The sequence below is a fragment of the Balaenoptera borealis genome (genome assembly GCF_965194805.1).
Source record: "Balaenoptera borealis genome assembly, chromosome: 16".
NCBI classification, from domain to species: domain Eukaryota; kingdom Metazoa; phylum Chordata; class Mammalia; order Artiodactyla; family Balaenopteridae; genus Balaenoptera; species Balaenoptera borealis.
Genome location: NC_138872.1, coordinates 49,268,926 through 49,283,845, shown reverse-complemented (window position 1 = coordinate 49,283,845; position 14,920 = coordinate 49,268,926). Strand labels below are relative to the sequence as shown.

Here is a 14,920-nt window from a genome sequence, read left to right as displayed (position 1 = left end):
GGAAAGCGGATTCAAGCCGAACACTGCCCTATCCCTTCCCAGACTGTGCCCCAGACCTTCAACCTGAGCTCACCCCCTTCACCATTCAGCCAAAGAAACTGGGCCCAGAGAGGGGCAATGACTCGCCCAAGGTCACAGAGCCCAGGCCTCACCGTCTCGGCCAGGATGCTGCGGTACTGGTCGCACTCGGCCTGAAGGCTGCTCTGTGTCTCCTCCGCCTCCCTCAGCTTGGCAGCCAGGTCCTGAGGGCGGAGGGCAGGACAGGGGCCTGCTGAGCCAAAACCCGATGGCCGGCTCCAGGCACCCTCCATCCCGCGGACAGGGCAGGGCGCGAGCGACCGCAGCCGCGCTCACCGAGGACTCCGTGTTCGCTGGTGGCTGCTTCAGCAGCTCTGGGCCTTTCTCTTTGAGCTCCTGCAGCCACTCGGCGTAATCCTGCGACAAAAATGTTCAAGGTTGGGCGGGACGTGCCCCCCACCCCAGGGGTCCCCAGGGAGCTGCCTCCCCTCCTACCTGGTGGGTGGGGGCAGAGAGGCCCGGGAGCAGGGCCAGCAGGGCCTCCCTGGTCTGGGCCTCCGTCAGGCTGAGCTGCTTCTCGGACTCCTCCTGGGGGCGGGGCGGGTGGGGCATGAGGGTGGTCAGCCACGGAGCTTAGGGCAGCCCCGGGGGGGCGGGGGTTTCACCCCAGGAACACGTCCTCAGCCCTTTAGGGGAGGGACAAGGATCAGAGGAGACCAATGGTGGCTCCGTGGGGCCGGCTGGGCGGGGGTGTGTCTAACCTTAGCAGTCAAGTTCCGGCCACCCCACCCCAGGCCTGGCCAACTTTAGACAAACTCAGCTCTAAGGAAGCGGGATGGCAGCACCCCCTACGGGACGTGCAGGTCCGCGGACACCTCCCAGCAGACACTCAGGCTCAGGTCTTGCTGAGCGTGTGCATATGGGGGGCGGGGAGCGCAGAGAAGAGGTGCGGCCACCAGGGTCAGGAGCTCCTGCAACCCTGGGGGCGGGAGGATCAGGGCTCCCACGTGCTGAGGGGATGAGGCAGGTCGGGGTCTCGGCCCTCCAAAAGCTCCTGGGCCCCCTGCTGCAGCCGCGCTGGCCAGAGCCCCCTCCATCCTCCCTGATGCTCCCACTCCACGCGAGAAAAAGGAGCCCAAGAAAGAGGGAAGGAGCCATAAGCAAAGCCGAGAAGGACAGCACTGTCCCTGGGGACAGATAAACACCCTGGGGGCAGGGGGGCGGTGCAGGAGATTTCTGGCTGAAAGTCCCATCTGGTCACCGTCCGCAGCAGGCTGAGGCTGCTGCCTGCCCCTCAGGGCCCGAGACCTGGAGCTGTACTAGGAGCTCCCGGACTAGGGCCGGGAGTGAGGCTCTGTACGTGATTTGGGGGCAGATGGATGCCCAGCCTGACCACAGCACCACGTGCCTGGACTTGAGTCTCAGAAGCCGACCCTTCTCACTCACCCACTGATCCGTGGCCTGCTGTGGGCCCCCGACCTCGTGACCCCCATTCAGGTGCCCCGGTCATGGGAGTCCAAGCAAGGGCCGAGGACCCAGAGGCCAGCTCCCTGTCTTTTATCTGGCTGTGTGACCACAAACAAGTCAGGTGACACCTCTGGTCACAGCTTCTGCATTTGCCACAGAAAGGCCAGCCAGGCGCCCAGGTCACTTCTGGGGAGTCTAAGCGTAGCTCCACTCAGCTCCCCAGCTCCGCCTCTCGGAGGCCTCATCTGACACACCCTCAGGCTTCCTGGGAGGCTTGTGAAAGTTGCTGCAAAGCTCATGGTAACAGGACAGACATTAACTGCATTGGGGGCGGGGAGGGGGGCTGGGAGGGCAGGCCTGGCCAAAGCGGGTGGTGAGGCCCCGCCTGCTCCTGCTGCAGCTGCAGACCATGTCCCGGCCAGGGCCCCGGACACTGACCCACCCGTGCTCCCCCGACCTCGGCCTGAGTGCTTGCTACTAAAGACTGTCCTTCCCCCAAAGCTCAATCACGGAGCCCCTGGGCCAGGACCGCAGGGGGCCTGAGAAAGCAGACAAACATCAGGGGAGAAGAATAACACGAGCGAAGTCCATGCACAGACCCATCTTGGGGCCCCCATGACCTCTGAGGGCAAAAGGCCCAGCTGGGAAGCAGGAGACAAGGGCTCACCGCTCCCCGCATCTCGGGGAGAAATGCGTGGCAGGAGGGCAGGAGGGCAGGAGGGCGGGCAGGAATATGCAGCAGCCGGGCCCTGGGTGGACTTCTGAGACGCCCTGAGGCTGGGGCTGCCCTGCACGCAGTCTGTGGGGTCTGCTGAGCTGCTAGACCGAGGCGAGCCCGAGGCCGACGCTGACCTTGGCCTGGGTCAGGGACCGCAGCTTCTCCTCGCAGCCCCTCTCGGCCGAGGCCAGAGCCTCCATCGCCTTCCAGTTTTTCTCTCGGAGGTCCTGGGAAGAGAGGGGAGACGGTCAACAGCCAGGCTGGTCTCCGCCGGGCGGGCGAGCCCTCTCCGACCCATCTCTGGACCTCACAGGCCACCCCAGGCAGCGCTGGCGCCAGGCTGCTCTCGGGTGGCTGGGGCCCGCGGGCGCCTTTCAGGGAGACTCGTCTGCGGGGGGCGGGGATCTGCAGGCTCTTCAGTGGCAAGAGGGTCCGCCACCAAACAGCCGGCTCTGGCCCAGCCAGGCCCAGGGAGGCACGGTGTGTGTGTGTGTGTGTGTGTGTGTGTGTGTGTGGGTGGGGGGTGGTCCGGGGGGACAGCCCAGGTCGGGGGGACGCAGCCGAGGCTCCCATGCGCCCACCGCAGAGGAGGCGCCCTACAGCCCCCTCCTCACGCCAGGTGACCACATGACCAAGCCGACCCAGTGGGAGTCAGGACCCCCGAGCCCACCACGGGGAGCAGCCGGAAGGGACAGGGAGAGGCCCCTCGACACTCACATTGTTCTTCACTTTCTGCTGCTCAACTGCCTCCTTGAGCTCCGTGGCCTCCTTCTCCAGACACCACACCTGCGACTCCAGCTCCGTGAGGCTGAGGGGGGATGGCGGCGTCACTGTCGGGCTCCAAGGGCCCGCGGCCCCCGTAGGCCCTGTCTCGGGGCCCCTTCCTCTGCTCCGGAACACCCGTGGGGCCTGGGGCTGCGGTCAGTCCCCTCCCCAAGCCGGGCACCGGCTTCAGGGGAGCCCCAGCAGCCACCGTGGCCCCTCCTCTGAGGGCTGGGGGCCCAGAGGCCAGCAGAGTCCCACTTGGTGACAGTGGCTGCGGGGACGGCAGCGGTCAGGGCTGCCACAATGGCCAGCGCGGGGACACGCCCTGGAGAGTCAGGTTTTCAGATGCTCTTTCTTCTGGTGAACTGAGCCTGGTCCCACTCTGTCCCGCAGCACGCGTCGGCTGGCCATTTCCTGCGGCCACAGCTGCCCTCAAGACTGGGCTGGGCCTCCTCGGAGGACGCCGGGGCCGGAGGCTCGGGTGGCACCGTGGCCTGCACACCCATCAAGTGCATCCCTGCTCTCAGCGCTGGGACCGTCCTGTGTCCAAAACCTAACTCTGCTGAGACCCGAAGGCTCCCCCTCAGTCCTGTGCCTGGGCTCCAGGGAATCAGCCCGAGACGACCCCGGATGTGTGCGGCTGGCAGGCCGGGGGGGCCATCGTCTCACACTTCTCTCCGGACTCTAGGCCCTGCGGCTCCATCCACCCCATCACCCGGAAAGCGAGAGGTGGACGCTCTAGAACTGCTCTGGCTGTTCTGAGGAAGACGCTTCAAATGGACACTTAATACGTCACCTTCTACGTTAAGATTTAGGACAGGGAAGCCCCGGGGTCGCATAAAAGCTGACATCCAGAAGCCGCCAACGCCGACTTGAAGCAGCACAAGCAGGGCCCCTCTGGGAGCAGGAGGAAACCCGTCTGAGGACGCCCCCGGGGGGGGGACACATTCGTATTTCTCCCCGTGGGCCGGCAGTACACCACGCTGAGGAGGAGCACGAGGACCAACCAACCTCAGCGAGGCCGTGCGCGCTGCCCGCCCTGACGCCCCCAGCACCATCTCACTGTCATTCTAAGTACCGTTTGCACGTGGCCTTGAAGACGGCTGTCGACTTCTTGGATGTTGGTTTCAGGCCACAGAACCTGACCCCACCCTCAAAGCTCCACTGGGACCCCTCGCAGCTTCTCCTCAAGCCGCTGGCATTCTGCACCAGGTGGCCCCCCGCACACCCCTGCAAGAGCATCCCCAAAGGCACGAGGCCCCGAGGAAGAAGGCACAGCAGGCTGGTGGCAAGGACACGCCGATAGTCACCCCCTTGGTAGCTACTGCCCGAGTTCCAGAACATCTGGGGCCGGATCACTCATCTCCACCCGAGAACACGATGGCCTGGCCTAGACACAACTTCCAGATAAACAGTCTGAGAAGGAAATTTTAAAAAACCCTAATTCTGCCAAACATCTACATGATGCAAAAAGCTAGAATCAACCCTGCTTGCAACATGACTTAGGTAACTAGTAATTAGCTGTGCAGTCCAAGAATCTGATCTTAAAATACAAGAAGCAAAACGCTAAACAAACACAACCTCTCTACCCCGGCAAGTACCATGAGAAATAAAGTTTGCCCAAGCTTTCTGGAAAGGTGCACGGAGAGGGTTTGCTTGAGGCTCCAGCAAGGTGTTTTGGGGCCTCCGTGAGGCCGGCTTCCTTCCCCAGCCCCCAAACCCGAGCCCAAGGCCACGGAACATGGGCCGTGGCCCGGTGAGGCGCTGGGGAGGGGACTCACTGGCTGCAGCAGCCGGAACAAGGGAGGTTGGTCAGTGGACAACCCGGGACATGACCGACCACCTGCACGCTTCACCCCACGTGGCTGCCCTGGGGACCCCCAGCCACGGCAGCCAGGACCAACCCCCGAGCTCATGGGCATCTGCTGAGGGACACACACCCGGAGCCAACGGTCCTAGGACTTCCAGCCCCCCGGCTTGAGGAGCCCACCAGGTCTTAGCAACAGCAAACACACAGTCCGAGCAGGCCTGGGGCTGGGCCACTGAAGTTACCCGGCATCAGCCCTGCGACCTGGTCGGCTGTGAACCACACCGCATCCCAGATCTGTGCAAAAGCCCGGGCAGCCTCCCAGGTTCTCCACTCTGGGCAGGTAACCACTTTCCCGTTTGGGTTACGACTTCAGCCCCTAAATTCCCTCGCCCCGTGGACGTGGAGAGAACACCCTGACCAGCCGGTCCTTCCCGGGGAGAGAAGGACGCATGGATGCATGGATGGACGGATGGACAGCAAGAGGCCCATCCCCCTGCCGAGGCGCAGCCACTCTCCCCACAGCCTCGCTCCTCGAGGCAGGAGCTCCCTGCAATGTGCCCTCTTCCCTGCCCAGCCCGTCCTGGTCCTCGAGGTCGCTGGAGGAATGGGGAAAGGCAGGGCCTCTCAGAGGGCTCCTCCCTGGGACCCCCGCACCCAGGCCACAGCCCCTGCCTCCTCTTACCGGGCCTGCTGCTGGTCGGCCTCCTCTCGGCTGGCCTGGAACGAGAGACAGAGCCCTGCGGTCACGAGACCACCTGGCACGACAAGTCATCAGGGCAGGGCCCCTGTGGGGTGGGTGGGGACGCTCCCGGGAGGATGTGCAGCTGACCTGGGCGTCCCGGGCCTGGCTCGCCTCCAGCAGGGCCTCGATGGAGCAGATCCTCTCCGTGAGCTGCGAGTTCTGCGCCCTGGCCTCGTCCAGCTGCCCGTGGACGCTGCTCAGCTCCTCGCACTTGTTCCTCACCTCAGCCTCGGAGGACTGCAGCTTGCCGTGCAGCTCTGCGGGGAGGGAGGCCGGCGGGTTGCGGGGTGCGGCGAAGGCCGGCACGGACGCCCCATGCTGCCCAGGGCACGCCCGCGGGCTTCCAGGCACTCCCCTGACCCCTGGGTGTCCCGTTAGCTGGTGGAGAAAGTCACAGCCTGGCTTCCTTCTCAAGGACTCACTAGGGCAGAACAGAACGCCCCCGGATCACTCAGGAAAAGATGGAAATCTGAATGGGCTCCTGTTGCAGTTTCTAAAACCCTGCTCTCTGGGAGATGGGCTCACGTCGCTGAGACCAGGGGCAGGGGGGCGCCTCAGTGTGTCCTCCCTCGGTGACCTCCGCGAAGCCCCACCACGGCTCTGAAAGTCCTCCACGTGTGTCTGACTCCGAACAGCGGCCCGGCCCTGGTCTCCTCCCCGAGCCTGGGCTCAGCCGCCGGCCACGTCCACACACAGCTCTGCTCAGGCCTCCTGGTCCCCTCGCTGTGGCTGTTCTGCTTTCCTGTGCCCCCAGCTCTCACTCATCTACCAGGCCTGTGGATCCAATGTCCACTGCCTGCCGAATCCACCAGCGCCTCCGTGGCTGCCTGGGGCCAGCCCAGGTGCCTTTGGTCCGATGACTGCAAGGCCCCATCCCTGGTCCCCACCTGGAGCCAGAGCATCCAGAAGTGCAGATGGGATCCCGCCAGCCCTGCCCACGCTCCCAGCCCCCTCATCACTCCACACGGCCCCTGAACTCTTCAAAGGAGGGTCACCCGGCCCTGCTCGTCTACCCCACACTAGCCACTGCCTTGTTCTCCAGTCTCGCTTGCTGACCTGCGTCTGTTTCTTATACAGGCCAAGTTCAAGTTCACTCCCATTCTCAGGGGCCCCTTGCTGGTTTCTGTGAGGCTGGCCTCTTCCCATTATCCAGACCTTGGGCTTAAACATCCCTTTCTCCCCAGAGAGGCCTCCCCTGACCACTCAAAGCCACACCTGGCCCATCACAGCAGGGGTCAGCAAACTAGGCCCTTGGGCCAACCCAGCCCACCACCTGTTCTTGAAAATAAAGCTTTATTGGCATGCAGCCAGGCCTGTCTGTCTAGGGTGGCTTTTGCACTGTGGCAGCAGAGCTGAGCAGTTGTGACAAACACCATTTAGCCTACAAAGCCAAAAGTATTTACTGCCTGGCCCTTCACAGACACAGCTTGCCGTTTCTAGGACCTGCTCTAGGTCACGCTGCCTACTTGAGGCCTGTCGACATGGATCCACATCTACTGTGCCTGTCTCTCCTGCCGGAACACGGCCCCAAGCCTGCTGCTTCACTCCCGGCCAAGCCCCGGGCGCCCACAGGGGTGCTCAGCCCCCAGCAGTGGCTCCAGAAGTACTGGTGAGCTCTCACCGGCACGGTCTGCCCTGCTTCTCCAAGGGCCCTTGGTGCCCTGGGTTTCGTCACCACCTCCCGTTTGAGAAGGTGACTTGTGAGCACAGGGGGACCATAAAGCCACCTTCCAAATCTGGCCTCCAGGCCTGACTGGGTTGGAAGAGAAGGCCAGCAGCAGCCCCAGGAGCACCACGGCTCCACGTGGGCCCCACAGCGAGTGAGGCCGAAGTGGCAGCATCTCCCACCTCGAGCCCACCCCCATATCCCACCCCACGGGCCCCGCCCCCCATGGCCAGCCCTCCGGAGCCCAGGCCCGACCCCGAGCACCGCCGGCGCGTCCCCTGACGGGTGGGGAGCCAGGGGTCCCGGCTGCCCGCGCCCCCCGCACGGAGCCGGCCCCCACGCCGCCCTCACCGGCCATCTGCTGCTGCTGTTCCCGGGCCTTCTCGGCGTCCGCCCGGAGGCTGGCGTGGCTGGTCTGCGAGCGGCACAGCTCCCGGCTGACCTCATCCAGGCGCTTCTGCAGGGCCTCCTCGCTCTCCTTGTGAGACGCCTGGGGGCCGGCAGAGGGAGGAGGGCCGGGAGGACGCGGCAGGAGGTGGGCCCTCAGCCGGCTCTGCCGTCTAGAGCTCCTCACACCCTGCCATCCTGTGCCGATGACTTATATAAGCCTCCTGGATTTCCAGGTCAGTTCACCTGCTAGAAGAGGCCACCCTGGCCCCTGAAGAGCGGGCTCCCGGGGAAGAGGCCTCAGGTGAAGGCAGGACAGTCCCAAAAAGGCAAAGCCCCATTTTCACCTGAGTGTGGCACAGGGAGAGGCTTCCTACAAGCTAAACGTCCGGCCTGAGCTGGAGATTTCCCGAGGGGGCCTGGTAAAGGTCATGGTTGTTAACCAGTTCTGGGCAAGGCATCTGTGTGTGTCAGCGTGGTTAATCCCCAGCCACCCCGAGACACAGGTACCACCACCACACCCACATTACAGGTGGGGAAACTGAGGCTCTGAAATCCGGGGCCTCACTGTCAATACCACGGGGACTCTGGGACCTCAGAGGGAGGAGACGCTTGCGGCCTGGGGCTTCCTGGCTACAGTGATGGTGACAACCCGGGCGCCAGAGCGAAGGCTCCAGCCCCGGAAGCACCAGGGCCACCCGACAGCCTTCGGAGCATAACCACCAGGCCGTCCCCAGGGGCTCTGATCTCACCGCTCAGGGTGGACCTACTTTACACCAAATTATCCATCTCAACTCCAATCCAAACTTTATCTGTGCCTGTTCTTAGGCACACACACGTCAGTCTTACAATTTCGTGTCTGTCGTTCTAGTCCCTTCTATAAAACAGCCCCACTGCCCCACGTGCTACAGCCGAGAGCTTCAGTGACTGAGCAGAAACAGGTGCAAAGCTGTGTGGGTCTCCAGGGTTTCCTTGTCCTCCAGAGAAGTTACACGCACAGAGGTATGACAACTGCCCCACGCCTGGTCACCCTGCCCCGAAACAGGCCAGCTGGGGGACGCAGCACTCGTCGGGCCAATGAGCAGGGAGGCCCCGAGACTGAGGGGCCCCACTGGTTGCTGCCCAGCGCCTATGGGGCAGGGAGGGGACAGTCTTCCTCCCTCCGGACAACAGGTGTCCCCCTGGGAAAACACGAGCTTCCGGGCCACATCCAGAGGCTGAGAAGAAAGAACACCCACTGGGCCTTGAAGCCAGAGGCTGCGCCTGCCGGCCTGGCTGCGGCCGGAGCTGTGACACCACAGGTGTGGCAAGTGTGGGACGGTGACTGCTCTGGGACTGCTCTGGGGCTCAAACCCTGGCTCTGGGTGAACTGGCGGAGTTGCTTAACTTTGTGCCTCCAATTTCCTTCTGGGTAAATTACAGATAATAACAGTATCTACCCCATAAGGTTACAATGAGAATTAGCTGAGTTAAGCTTGTAAACGTTCAGAACAACGCTTAGCACACAGAAAGCACCCACTTGATGCTGAGCAGCGATCACTACTAACAAGGCCAAGGTCGAGGGTTCCAGCCCCAGCCCTGCCTGGGTCCACTGCGGTCACAGTCACAGCTGAGAAGGGAGGACCCAGGGTGGCCGTGCGTAGAGCTTGGCGGGCAGGATGCACGGGCACCGAGGCGGCTGCCACCCCAACTCACCTGCAGCTGCAGGACCTGCTTCTCGAAGGCGGCTGCCTTGGCCTCCAGGGCCTTCCGCTGCAGCTCCTCCTGTCGTGCGGCCTCCGACTTCTCCACCAGCTCCTTGCTGACCTTGCCCAGCTCCTGCCGGAGCTTGGCCAGCTCTGCATTCTGCCTGCAAGACAGTCAGGAGCCCCCGCATGACGGACAGAAGAGGGCTCAAGTCAGCTCTCGCCAGCCCCGAGAGCCGCCCGGGGAGATGGGACCGGAGGTCTGAGCCCTTCCTCCGGGGCACCTGCTCTTTCTTAAGTAGCTGCCCAAGTCTTGGAGACCCTCTGAGGCCCTCTGTATAATCAGCCACGTGGGTGTGATGTGTTTTGTTGAAGATGCTGTTTTACAGGCACGGTGGAGGGACCAGCAAAAGCCAAGGGCAAAATGTGCACTAAAGCAGCCCACGGAGCCCCTGACAGAAGTGGCTGATTCCTCACGGCTGATCTGGGCCCAAATGAGCCCTGGGATGCTGCCTGCAGGGCCGGGGCCAGCGGCCCGCTCGAGTCCACATACTGGATTCACCGGCCGACTGGACCGCAGCCAGGCAGGGAAAGAGGCTGCAGCATTTTACACGAGACGCCTCAACGCTGCACAAGAGCGGGGTCTCAGGGCCGGCGAGGAGGTTCAGGAGTGATGGAAGGAGATGCGGCTGACAGGACAAGGGGCAGCTCCGGACCCGCCTTTCCCAGCACGAGGAGGTCGTCAGCGTGCAGCCCCCTTCACAGCACAAAAGACACCTCTTCACGGCAGGACCGACCGTCTGGCCAAGGGACAGTACCAGACCAGGCGGAGGCGACACAGGAGACGGTCCACAACGCTGGGAGGCAGGAAACCTGGCCAAGACCAGCTCTGCCCTGCTGCCTGGGGAGGGGAGATGTGGGCTCCCCGTCTGCACAGGGGAGGCCGCCCCAAAGCCCTCTGCGGGGCCCTCAGCGCACGCTTTCCAGGGCCAAGATTCAAGACTGGGGAGCCCACGCGAGGCTGCACTCCGGTACCAGGGATGCGGATGGGGATGGGGGTGGGAGGCCAGCTGGGTGGCCCCTTGGGACCGACATGAAGCTCTGGGAGGGACGCAGGGACACCCGTCCCACAGGGCAGAGTGTCCGCAAGCTGATAGAGTCAGCAGCCCCAACTCAGGGCCAGGCTTTAGAGCTGTCTCCAGGATGGAGCCAGTAGTGGACCCTACATGAGAAGGAAGCCAATGTCCCTCCGTCCCCACGGTCACCTTCTGCCGTGGCTGCTGAGGAAACCGCAGCCCCAAACCATCAACCTGCCAGCAGGTCAGGACGGAGATGAAGACAGGGACCCCTGAGAGAAGGGATCAGCGAGGAGGGTGGCCGTCAACCTCACTCCGAGTCAGCGGGGCCGCCAGGAAAAGCAGCCTTGTGAGCACAGGCTTTGCTCCCGGTGCCGCTCGTGGGCAACACTCTTCCCACCTGCCCTCCCGCTACGGACGCCTGCGCTCTCTGCTCTCGTCAGCCTCCTCTGGGCGAGAGGGGATGCTCTGGGGATAACAAGCACCCCAGAAATCCCTACAGGACACCCCGGATGAGAGAAGGCAAAGAAACGGGAACCAAGAGAAAATGCAGTGGGGCTTCCTCCTGGCCAGCCTGCTGGGATGGTGATGCTCAAACCAGGGACACAGAAGACAGTGTCCCTAACAGGGTGAGGCTGAGCCCTGCCCCCTGGGGAGTGGCCTCTGCCGGCTCACGGAGGCCTCCCGGCTTCAGCTCCTGAGCGGCAGACGTCCCCTCCTGCACAGGAGACCCGACCAGGGGGATCAGGGCACTCAGGCCCACGGCAGGGCCCACACCACACCAGACCCTCATCTTGGATGGTCAGCCTGGCTCTGATACTCTGGGCCAGAAGCAAGGACACTGTGAAAATAGACATGAAAAAGTATCTACTCTCCCAGCAAAGCCAGGACCTGAGGGGATCTGGTGACACGGACGCTGGGCACGGGCTGGAGCTCACTCGCCCTCCCAGGGCCTGACCACACGAGAGGTCGCCGGCCACGTGTTGAAGGCTCAGAGGGACCCTGCCCACTCCGAGCCCTCGGGGAGCTGCCAGGGTCCGACCAGGGGCGCAGGGCTTACTTGCTCTCCACCTGGCTCGTGGCCTGGTTCAAGGCGTCCCTCAGGATGGAGTTCTCCTGCTGCAGGCGGGCCAGCTGCGTGTTGGGGCCATTCTCCAGCTGCTCCTGGAGTGTCCGGATCTGAAAGGTCATCCAAGGGGCATCAGAGGCCGCTCGGCCTGACAAAGATAGCCACCTCGGAGCAAGGTCGGCAAGATCCCAGCCCGCAGACAAAAGCCCGGGGGGCTCCGCCTTCTCCACCCGAGGTGGAGAGGCCCCCTCAGAACAGGGGCCGGAAAAGTGCAGAGCCGAGCACTCAGCCCAAAGCCCCAGACGGTGCCGGTGTGCTCTGCCCCGACCAAGGCTCTGAGATCCAGCAAAGGGCCACAAGCCACAGCCTACGGTTACCCCGAAGATGCCCGTTCCCTGCCCTCTGACCTCCCGGGGCGCAGCCCGCTGGGAGCGGAGTGCAGGGCTCTGACTGTGCAGGCCAGGGCTGGCCCGGCCCTCCGCTGGGGCTGTGCTGTTTCTCGGACCTCTTGTTTTACGGTGTTCTGCCAACCTCGAGTGGAGGAGGTGGAGCCGGCATGACTCCAGGGTCATGGAGAGGCTGCGAACTTGACCCATGGGCCCCCAGGGGAAAGGATGCAGTGCTGACCACTTGGGACCAGAGTGCTTTCAGAAAATGCTCTTTAGAATGTACATACATCTTCCTGGTCATTAATGTTACACACACACATCTGGACAAGTAAAACAACCTTCCCCCAAACAAACCCGATGGTGAGGACCCCCTCCGCGGGCACCCGTGCCCGCCCTGCTGCCCACCTTGCCCTGCAGCTGCTGCACCTCCTGCACATGTTCCCGGTAGCTGGCCTGCATGCGCGCCTGCACGGCCGTGATCTCCTGCTCCCGGGCCACCAGCTGCTTTTTCACTTTGGCCTCCCCGGCTGCTGCCTTGGCCTTTTCGGCTGCCAGCTCCTGGGAGAAAACAGAGGGCAGAGAAGCCGGTGAGGCGGGTGGGGGCAGCTTATCAGATGAAACCAAGACCATCATGACCCGGAGCATGACCTGGGGCCAGGAGAAGCCTGACAGCAGAGCCACAAGACCCCCGTTCTGAGCTCTCGGACAGACCCGAGCAGCCACAGCAGAGAACGAGCAGGGGATGACGAGGGACCCCCGGAATCCCTGCCGGCCTGACCGGTGGAGGGCTGGCCATCAGGCCTTGAACACAGTGGGCGCAGTGGATACAGGAAGGAGCTGGGGAACATGGCATCCTGTCCCCGGGCTCTCCAGGGGCACTGGCTGAACCCTGCTGGGATTACAACACCCTGGGTTGGCTCAGTCCCCGACAGCCAGGCCCCAGAATGCCTTTTCTACTTGAGTATCTCTGTCAGGACCGACAAGGCAGCAAGCCTTGACAGCTGAGGGGTTAGCCCACTCCTGGAGGGCCTAGGTCCCCGTGGACAGCCGCTCGGTCCACCGCCCTATCCCTGGAATGTCTGCTCTGGTCAGTGCCAGATGCCCACAGTGAACACGGGGCGCGGGGCCTGGGGGCCCAGAGCCTCAGGCAGGGGCGGAGCGCAGGGTGGGAAAGGCTGGCCGAAGGACGGGGTCTCCATCATCACAGAAGGAATGGCAGTGGACGGAAACCAGGGGGGAGCAGGAAGTGATAGTGTGAGGAGGGGTCCGTGCACCGGCCCCCGGGTGGGGGTGCTCTCTGTCGAGGGGGCCTCTAGCCAGACTGGGGCACAAGTCCCACGAGATGCAAGGCCCCCCCTGTCCTGGGCAGCGGACCAGAGAAGCGGGAAAGCCCCCTCTTCTCCAGGCCGGGATGCTAGGGAGGTCCATCGCAAAGGGCCAGAGGGTCCCTCCCGTCTGAGATGGGGCAGAACCGGAGGCCAGGGAAGGGCTGGGCTGAGCGGGTGGCCGCTGGGTGCCCGGGCAGCCCTGCATGCCTGGCGTTCCCTGGGACCATCCGGGACCCCTGGCCCCGCTCTCCAAAGACAATCCTCTTCCTGGCTGTGCCCCGGGTGAGGGCCCACAGGGGCAGAGGCCGCTCTGGGACACGCATGTGTCTCGTTCCTTCAGTCCTCTCAGTAAGGCGAAGCTCCCCATCTCTGGTTTGAAGCTGAGCTCACAGAGCCTCGGGGAGGACACGCTTTCGAAGGCCGAGAGCAGCCCTAAGCGACAGGATGGGCAGGAACCTGGGGCCCTGTGAGCCCACGAGGGTCCCAGAAGGCATGGTATGCGAGGTGCCCCTCCTCTGGCTGAGCTGGCCGCTCGGCGGGGACGCAGGGCTCCGGCAGGCGTCCTCTGACCCGTGCCTGCCACCCCACCCCAAGCGGAACGGAGGCCCCTAAGTACGCGGTCCAGCCCCTGATGAAGAAACAAGCACAGAGATGCCCTCACGGCCACACAGAGGTGGCCCTCCGCCCACCACGCCGGACGCCCAGAAGCTGAGCGTAGGCCTGGGGACGGCCTTCCCCACCCTGAGCAGGCCTCGGGCAGTTCTGGCCATCCACCCGGCTCAGGGTGTAAAGGTCCCAGTCTCCTGGGACAGGATCCCAAGGCCACCAGGATTCAATGGGATTTCCCTTCCTTTGGCCCCTGGGACTTTTCAAAGGCAAAGAAAGGCCAGATTTTCCTCGAGGGCATTTGTTTTATCCTCCACGGCTTCTCTTTCTTCTAGGAGCTCAGAATCCCAGGACTCCTTCTATCTGTCAAATTCTTAGTTCAGTTGCAATGGTCGGACTTATTTTCTTGAAAGGCACGCCCGCTGGTGGGGGCCGGAGCCCCGTTTCCTCTGAGTGAGCTGGGAGGCACCGTCACGACACCACCAGCCCAGAAACTCGCTCTGCTCCCCAGGCCAAGCGGGCCCCGCACCGTGAATCTCCCGAGGCGGCTGAGGCGTGGACTGGAGCACCCCCGCCCTGAGGGTCTCCTTGTCCACCGAGGATTCGGAGCTCAGCCTCTCGGGCCCGAGTGAGGACAGGATGGGGTCCAGCCCAGAGTGTCACCTCGGGACAGAGGCCCTGGTGCCCAAGCAGATGACAGCTGGAGAGACGGTTTTCCAGAAGGACGGCTCCAGAGCCACATGTGGTTCCTCAAATCCCTGAACACGTCCCCGAAGATGCTCAGAAACCAGGACGGAGGTCTCAGGACGCCCGAGCCCGTGAACTGGTGCCCGGAATGGTCTTTGAACCAAGCTCTGTTGACTTCACTCACTTGCAAGGCGCCCACTTGATCTGGCAGACGGTCCACACGGCCTCTGTGTCCTTTAGCCACAGACCACGAGAAAAGGAATTCACCAAAACCCTCTTTTGCAACCATATAAACTTCTCTACAAGGACAAAGAAATCGTGACAGGAACTAAACATGAAACGTGGATCCTATCCACCCCCCAGCTCCTGGGAAGATCAAGTTAATCGAAACTTCTACATTCTCAGAAGTTTCTCATATAACTTTACTCAACGGTGCTGGGCTGGGAGACGTGGCGCAGCAGTGGAATCCCCTCCGCTCTGCTTCAAACTCTCAACAGAGAAATGCAG

The 14,920-nt window shown here is 63.2% G+C and overlaps 1 protein-coding gene across 7 annotated transcripts in view; it reads right to left on the bottom strand.

Annotated features, from left to right (window-relative positions):
• RRBP1 (ribosome binding protein 1) overlaps positions 1-14,920 on the bottom strand; it is a 58,420-nt gene that overhangs the window by 5,733 nt on the left and 37,767 nt on the right. For 6 of the 7 annotated variants that reach the window (XM_082361506.1, XM_082361504.1, XM_082361509.1 and 3 more), the window contains exons 5-15: positions 12,198-12,350; positions 11,395-11,513; positions 9,269-9,422; positions 7,538-7,676; positions 5,608-5,777; positions 5,461-5,495; positions 2,921-3,011; positions 2,338-2,430; positions 514-606; positions 355-435; positions 153-242 (exon numbers count right to left, since the gene is read on the bottom strand). In XM_082361506.1, coding sequence (XP_082217632.1) covers positions 153-242; positions 355-435; positions 514-606; positions 2,338-2,430; positions 2,921-3,011; positions 5,461-5,495; positions 5,608-5,777; positions 7,538-7,676; positions 9,269-9,422; positions 11,395-11,513; positions 12,198-12,350 — 1,218 coding nt within the window. The remainder of the gene's footprint in view (positions 1-152; positions 243-354; positions 436-513; positions 607-2,337; positions 2,431-2,920; positions 3,012-5,460; positions 5,496-5,607; positions 5,778-7,537; positions 7,677-9,268; positions 9,423-11,394; positions 11,514-12,197; positions 12,351-14,920) is intronic. The other variant, XM_082361508.1, reaches the window with a different exon arrangement.